An 8,084-nucleotide genomic window follows, 5' to 3' on the forward strand; every position below is an offset into this window, starting at 1 on the left:
TTCCCTCCACTTTTTTTGGGGGGAAAAGTGAGTCTTATGGTGCAAAAAATACGGTATGTTAAACGTAAGGGCGAAAAATCAGCCTTTTTGTTCTTAGATGCTAAAAAAGCCTTCGATAATGTGTCCTAGACTTTTCTATAAAAAGCACTGCAATGTTTTAAGTGTCCTTCCAGATTTTTGAATTGAAATATCTATAACAACATACAAATATTTTCATCAATGGGGCTTTGACACATGGATTTAAAATAGAAAAAGAAACTTGTAATGGGTGTCAACTTCTTCCACTTTGCTTTATTCTTGCAATGGAAATCTTTGCTTCTAAGATAAGATAAGATTCTAATACTGAACGACTAAAAGCAGCAGAAGAGTTTAAACTAAAGAGTTATGCGGACAAAGTGGTCCTTTCAAATTCCCAATTATCTCTCCAATATGTAATGGAGCTAAGTGACAAATTTGTCCACCTTCAACAGGAAGAAAAGCACAATTATTTTAAAATTTTCATCTAAACAACATGAAGAAGAGATTAAGAAAATCTCAGAATGTGATGTAACAAGTAATTCAGTCAAATTCTTCAAAATATAATTCACGGGACAACATGATACATTATTTAAAGACCATTATAAGGCAAACCGGTCTAAAATACAAAAAGATCTTTAAAGATGGTCCAATCTCTGCAATAAAAATGAATGTATTACCAAAATTAAACTTTTTGTTACAAATCATTCTAGTGTCAATCCCAGAAAAGGTTTTGAGTGACTGGCAAAAACAAATAAGTGTGTATGGAAAAATAAGAAGCCAAGAATAAGATTTAAAGTACAGCAAGATGATAAGAAGAGAGATGGTCTGGCAATACCCAAATCAAATTATACTACCAAACTGCTGGGTTAGTTTGGATATCAGATTGGATCAAAAACCCCAATGAAAGATTGATTAAACTAGAATCTTCAAGTCTTGATGATGGATTTACATAATTATCTCTGGGTAAAAAAAAAAATCTATATTAAAAAAACAAACCCCAAGATAAAAGATGTATAATTAGAGGTAGCTTATTCAAAATATGGGAAACACTACAAAAGAGAATCACTAACAGATTCTTGTAACAATAACCATACAAAAACGAATAATGACTTTATAACTTAGGGTGATATGAAGAACACGCAAGATATGATTAAGATGTGGCAAGAGATCAAAGGAGGAGGAAAGGAAATAAAATGGTGGACACGCTTTCAAATTTCTTCAAGACTCAAAAATGGTATCTATATCAAGAGAGGTGTTAAAAAAACTGACTTTGAAAAGATTGTTGTTTGTTTATTTATTATTTGCATTTATACCCCGCCCTCCCCAGTTGGGCTCAGGGTAGCTAACAAGTAAAACTGTAAAACAACAATGTTGAATTATTACAATAAAATTATTACAAAATCATTACAATAAAGCATTATTTAAAAATATATGACAATATAATTAAGATATAATTTGTGTTTCCAGGATGGAGTTAGTAGCGCTAGTTAAAATTCTTGATGTTTTAAGCGCTTTCACAATCTAAAGACCATTTATTAGGACAAATTTACAAATTACTGCTTCAATATGATTCTCAAGAAGATCAGATAAAATCCTGCATGATCAAATAGATGCAACATTTTTGTAAGAAAATACAATTTCAGTGCTGGGTAAACCTATGGACTAAGGACATTAAATTTACTGCTAGTCAAGCATTAAGAAAAAACTGGTATAAGATATTCTATAGATGGTATGTTACCCCAAAAGATACTGAAAAAATGGCCAAGATTTACAAAGGGTTCTGGTGAAAATGCAAAGAAGCAGAAGGCATATATGGTGGACCTGTACCAAGACAAAAAGGTATTGTAAATATATACAAGATATACAAAATATTTAAAAAAAAAACAAATTCCCAGCGAAACCAGGAAAACTAGCTGAATGCGTAATAATGACAAAATTAATTATATAAACAGGCCTCAAAGAATTTCAGCAAAAATGGCAAGCCTATTACTCATATTATGTGAACAGCTAAGTATCTTGATTCCTGAAACTATTTGTATATTATTTCAGAGATGAAGGTATTGATCACAGTTATAACTCTTTTTAGTACTTAGTATTCTACCAGCATTTAGATACTCTGTAAAAATAAGAAACAGAAACTGTTAAATGTTTATCCTAGATTCTTAGGATGGTTAATATTTATCATTAAAATGATCTAATTGTAAGAGATGTAACTTTTTATTGTTAATAGAATACTGCAACTAAGAAAGTTCTTGATTATTCTTTCAAAGAGAGAATTTACATCAAATACTATAATAATGAAGTATTATTATCCATTTGAAATTATTAAATGATTAAGACAATTTCTAGGTTTCTCAGGATGGTTTAAATTTAGTAGAAGATTTCATCTAACTGTAAAAGGTGTAAACTTTTTATCATTAGCAGAATACCACAACCAAGAAATTTTTATCTATTCTTTTAAAGAGAGAACTCCCTTCACAATACTATAAGGATGTTTTAATATCTGCTCACATGTGAATTATGTATTTTTATGAAAACAGTTGATTTTATTTGATTTTACTTGTTGTATGTAACTATTCATGAATTTATACTTTCCCCTTCCTCTTTTTTCCTTCTGTACCCCCTATTTCTTTTGAAAAAAATTTAAAAAAATTAAACTGAAGAAAACTATCTAAACTCCAAAGTATGAAGACAGCTATGAGCTCTTTCAAAATTCTGTAGCATGAAAATAATTGTCAACATAGCCTTACAAGTACATATGTGATTTCCCCATCTTTCTTGTGAGGACTGTAAAGCATACATATATTTTTTTAAAAACCAAATTCAAACTCTCTTATGCCCATCTGTGCTTTTTAAAATGCATACTTCACAATTTAAAACATTCAAAATTATAGCAAGATGCGATTCTCATCCTCCACATACCTTTTAACGCACTTTTTATCGCCTTCCTTCAAATCACGCCAAAGCCTTTCTGAAGGTGATTTACTAGACAAATAGTATCTGAAAGTTATTAAGGACAGTGCACTTCATTTCCCCCCCACAAATAATACTTTGTTATACTAAGAAATACTGACATGGTAATATAATGCAATCTCTGCATAAGAAGAAGTAGGCTTCAGAGTATGGCTTAACTCTAACAGTGGCAAAGCTTTTATGTAACCCATATGCATGTGCCCTTCCTTGAGCTCCCTCTTCACGGCATATTCAGTATTTCTGACTAAAGGTAATTTTCTCCTCATTCCTATGTCTTGTACATGCAAACAACCATCTTTCATTTATTAAGGAGGTTGTGCTTTAATGCAATAGTAATGAAACCGCAAAAATTAAAAGTGAAGTTTCAGCAATTTACTATTTCCACTTACATGGTGGTAACATTTTTTTAGGATTCAAACTCTTATGAAAATCAGTACCTCTTTTGAGGCCGTCAACACTTTCTGCCAGATAAACATTAGCAAAGTTATAGCACACAGATGTTACTCTCCAATAAACGAACAGCTTTTAAAAAAATTCTCATTAAAAATGTTTGCATTTTATTTAAACCAACAGAAAGAAAGTTTTACCTAAAATTTGTGCAGTATTAATACATCACTGCTTGCTTTAAAAATTTAACAATGAAACTACAAAAAAGATTAATGGAATTTTCTATATAATCAGTACCTGGAACCATACCAGGTGGGTCAAATGCAGTGCCAACAGAAGATGCTGGTGGAGACAGACCTTCCCCAAGTAGCCACTTCTGAGCATCAAAACAACAGTGCTGGGGTTTGAGGACCTGCATTGGCTAATGGCTATGCAAAAAGAGCAGATTCAACTAAGAGGCAAAAGAAGCAGTCAAAACCACTTCTGCCTCTTGTGTTAGTTGAGCACCTATCATCAGTGGAAAGGAAGCCAGGATCCAATCAAAATTATTTCTTCTTTAACACTGGACTTTCAGATTTTAAATCATAATGCTTTCAGAAATATAACTCACTCATATTCTCTGTGAGTAACTGCCAGGGGAAAACCTCTAAATCAGAGATGTCAAACTCATTTGTTATGAGGGTCAGATCTGAGATAAATGAGACCTTGTCGGGTCGGGTCACGTGTGTACCTATTTAAGATTATATATATAAACTTTATAAAGGATCCAGACAAACACAATTAAAGAGCAGGCCTTGCAAAGGAAGTTGTTTATGCTGAAGGAAACAAGAGAGAGGGAGAAGGAAGCAGATGACAGCCAGTTGCTCAGGAGCCTGACAGGGGGGGGGGGTTGATTCAGCCCCCAGGCTGTATGTTTGACACCCCTACTCTAAATCACGAGTGGTGATTAGCTGACATGCTAACTACCAGTCTGCAATGTAGATCTGTTTCTTACTAGGGCTGAAAATTGTATTTTGTCAAATGGATTACTAAAGGATACTCTTCTTCCAACAACATCTTCTCAATGGCAGCCTTGTTTTCTTCACTAATTGTGCTATCAAGACTCCAAGGCTAGAAGAAAAATGTTTTATTATATAATCACTTACAAAACCCATGTTTTTGTACAACAATTCTTACATCAACTCTGTAGAACAGTATTATTCTTATTTTTGAACTGCAAAAATGAACTGAATGAGCAGTTATTTAACATTGCAGAGCCAGTTTGGTGTAGTGGTTAAGTATGCAGACTCTTATCTGGGAGAACCAGGTTTGATTTCTTCACTTGCAGCTGCTGGAATGGCCTTGGGTCACTCATAACTCTGGCAGAGGCTGTCCTCGAAAGGGCAGCTTCTGGGAGAGCCCTGTCAGCCCCACCCACCTCACAGGGTGTCTGTTGTGGGGGAGGATGATAAAGGAGATTGTGAGCTGCTCTGAGACTCTGAAATTCGGAGTGGAGGACAGGATATAAATCCAGTATCATCATCTTCTTCAGTCAGTCAGAAATTTCATGGCTGAATTGGGATTTGTAAGATTAATCAATCAGTAAACAGGATCCACCTGAAAATCTTACTGTCCTTAAAAGCTGTGGTTAAGGAAGATTCTAAATAGGGTCATGCCCACAATACCAGCTTATATTTATACTGGCATAAGTTCCTTGCACATGGACATATGAAGCTGTGTGCAGAGAAGAGCATAAAACCCTGTTACATGCAGCTAGCTATGTGCTCATATTTCAAGGTTTTGACACATGTACACAGAACTCCGTAAGTGCTGCTGCTTCTTTTTAAGTTCCCTGTAGCAGTCTAGATGTATTTTAACTAGCCAGGGCAGAGAAAAACCTTAAGAAAATGTTTCCAAGACAGAGAGAGGCTCTCATAAATTGTCTCATAGCTGACTTACAAGATCAGTATCAGTTCTCCAAGTTGAGTCAAGGTAGTGATCTTGGAATAAACTGGATGATGGATTGTCATAGCTTCTGAAATAAAAACATAACCTCATATCAAACACATCCTTAACAACACCAATTCTTATTGAATCTGCATTTGTACTTATTTGAATTAAGCTTAAAAACAATAAACACCAAGAGAATTATACCAGTTTTCACAACTCATTATAAAGATAGACCAATTTTGCACTAGAGCTTTAATCCTGGTTTAACTCTGTCCTTAAACTGACTTTCTACACTAAAATCATAGAAACCAACTTTATGACTATGATTTTAGTGTAGAAAGTCAGTTTGGGGACAGAACTAAACCAGAATTAAAGCTCTAGTGCGAAATTGATCATAGTTTTTATAATACAGTTCAGGAAGTCAAGCTTAGATATTAACAGTTACTACTTTCACACCACCTTCATGTAAAGCTAGATCTAGAAGCAGAATAGAGAAGGTGCATTTTAAAAGTTTGACAGGACTAGCATTTCTTATGGAAATTAAGAAGGAATTGTTCCACGAGACTAACTCTACAGAATACTATAGAACAGTAAGGGTCCAGTTACTATTTCTGGGACTGTGTAGAGCATGGAGAATTTGCTCCACAGTGGTCAGAAGCAGTGGTCAGACTATAATAAATAAGGAATTGCAGCTATCCACTTAATCAAATCCTTAGCGGTCTTTTTGCTCAGTCCCTTAAGCAATGTGCACATTCACATGAACCAAACACATGTGCAATGTGCACATTCACATGAACCATCCTTACTTAAAGGCATAAATTGTCTATTTTCCTATATCAAGATACTCAACAGTTTTCTTCTGCTCTCCAGTGGAAAACATGAAGCAGGCATTGCACTGGTAACCTTTACATGAAGGAATAGCTCAGAACTTGAGGTACATTCTCCTTCTCAATTTAACTTAAATGATCTGGCAGCCAAGATGGCACAAGAGAAGCATTACAGACAACCCTCAACAGCTGGAAATATGTACAATCTCATAACATACCTAGTCTTACATACATTATCACACATTGCTGAAGGCCACATACAGCATCTACTCTATTCTTCAATAACCTGTTCTGCAGCAGCTTCTGAACTTGGGTACATTAGCAAACTGATCACAAATTTTCATTTTTAAGTCAGCTAAATATAGTCCATAGGATGTCAGGCCTGAAAACGAATCTAGCAGTATTTACTTCAAGAGGCACAACTCAAATATTCAGCAATGTTTACTATCTAGGTAAGCAATGACAGAGATAGGAACGGGGTGTTTTGAATGGGAAGCTAGTAACTTCAAGCTAAATATGAATCTTACAATCCTCAAGGCTGAATAGGAAACTTGCACATGTTTTGCAACAATATTTTGTGGGGGCCCCCCATCTGAAATTTTCTACTTCAAAACAACCCCCGAAGTCTCCTTTAAAGAAGACAAACAGGAGCACGAATTCACCACAAACAGAAAAAACACGGAGGGCCCACAGCTTAGTAGAAGAGATCCTGTTTGGGTCTCTGCTAAGGGGCTTAGGAGAGAACATCCGAAGCTGATTCTGTGTGGACAGAGAAAAGGGGGGAGGGGGGTGCTGTCAGAGAAAATCTCTTCCGCTGGCGACAACTGCCAAAAGTGCACACACCAAAACCACGGGTTCCCCAGGCAGAACCGCAACCAGGTAGCACAACAACCCACCTCCAAAAGAGGAAGCGCCAGTAAATAGCTAAATGAAGCCAGGCCCTATCAAAAATCTCCCCACAGAACCGACCGAAGCAGCAGCATTCCTGTCTCGGGAGGAATCCGAAGCCGGGCCTCTCCCCTCCCATCTTACCCCGACCGCGCTTCTCCAACAGCCGTTGCGTCCCCTTCAACATCGACATCTGCCTCTTCTACAGCCTCCATTCCGGACTCTTCCCCAGGCCTCGCGAGAAAGAAACAGGAAATGGGGTGAAAGGTCTGTTTTGTCACGTGCAGTCACTGGAATGCGGAGGCCCCTTAAGAGTTCTTGGCGTGCATCGTTTTCTCTTGCCTTCTGTGAACCGTATTTGATATTTGTACTGAGGGAGTGGAGGCGAAGAGATGGTAGAATCACGACAAATAAGGCTCTGAGAGAGCACCTGATGGGAGAAGAGACAGGCAGAGTAGCGAACACATGGCGAGGGGAACGGGTTTTTTTTCCTCAGCCAGATAAATTTTGAGACAATTTTATTTAGGTTTTGAAAGAAGTCTTTCTTAGGATTTATAGGGATTGTTTGAAACAAAAAGATTAACTTTGGTAATATAGTCATCTTGACGGCGGCTATTGTAGTTTTTCACAACTTGTCAACTGTCTTTCTATATCTTTCAAGGTTGTGAGATAGTTATTTTCAAATAAAAAGCTACATCTGTTTGTGATATATACCACAAGTATCTTATTTTCCTTTCTATCTGGAATGGGCTTCCCAAAATTTTTTGATGACGATTCTCATCAAAGTTAATGGGGATAAGAGGACAGATTCTCTTCAAAGAAGCTAACTGATTAACAGGAAACACTGGCCGAAATAAGAGTTGTGAGTAAGATCCCCAAGGATTCATACAAATTTATTTATTAGATTTTTAAGCATTGCTCACCCAAAGAGTTTTATGGTGACTTACAACATAAAAAACATAAATAAAAACATAAAAGCAGATAACAGGTATAAAATATTAAAAATTAAATAAGTCTGGCAGGATGAGTTGAGGTGAGTAATTACATAACCCAAGTTTGCAG

General features: G+C 36.0%; 1 protein-coding gene across 1 annotated transcript in view; it reads right to left on the minus strand.

The window, feature by feature from the left end:
• MYSM1 (Myb like, SWIRM and MPN domains 1) overlaps window positions 1-7,457 on the minus strand; it is a 41,991-nt gene extending 34,534 nt beyond the window's left edge. Inside the window, exons 1-4 of the mRNA XM_060231894.1 lie at window positions 7,167-7,457; window positions 5,317-5,392; window positions 4,418-4,488; window positions 2,941-3,018 (exon numbers count right to left, since the gene is read on the minus strand). Coding sequence (XP_060087877.1) covers window positions 2,941-3,018; window positions 4,418-4,488; window positions 5,317-5,392; window positions 7,167-7,237 — 296 coding nt within the window. The 5' untranslated portion in view covers window positions 7,238-7,457. The remainder of the gene's footprint in view (window positions 1-2,940; window positions 3,019-4,417; window positions 4,489-5,316; window positions 5,393-7,166) is intronic.
• Window positions 7,458-8,084: the final 627 nt, after the last annotated feature.

This window comes from Heteronotia binoei, chromosome 2, assembly GCF_032191835.1.
Source record: "Heteronotia binoei isolate CCM8104 ecotype False Entrance Well chromosome 2, APGP_CSIRO_Hbin_v1, whole genome shotgun sequence".
Taxonomy (NCBI): domain Eukaryota; kingdom Metazoa; phylum Chordata; class Lepidosauria; order Squamata; family Gekkonidae; genus Heteronotia; species Heteronotia binoei.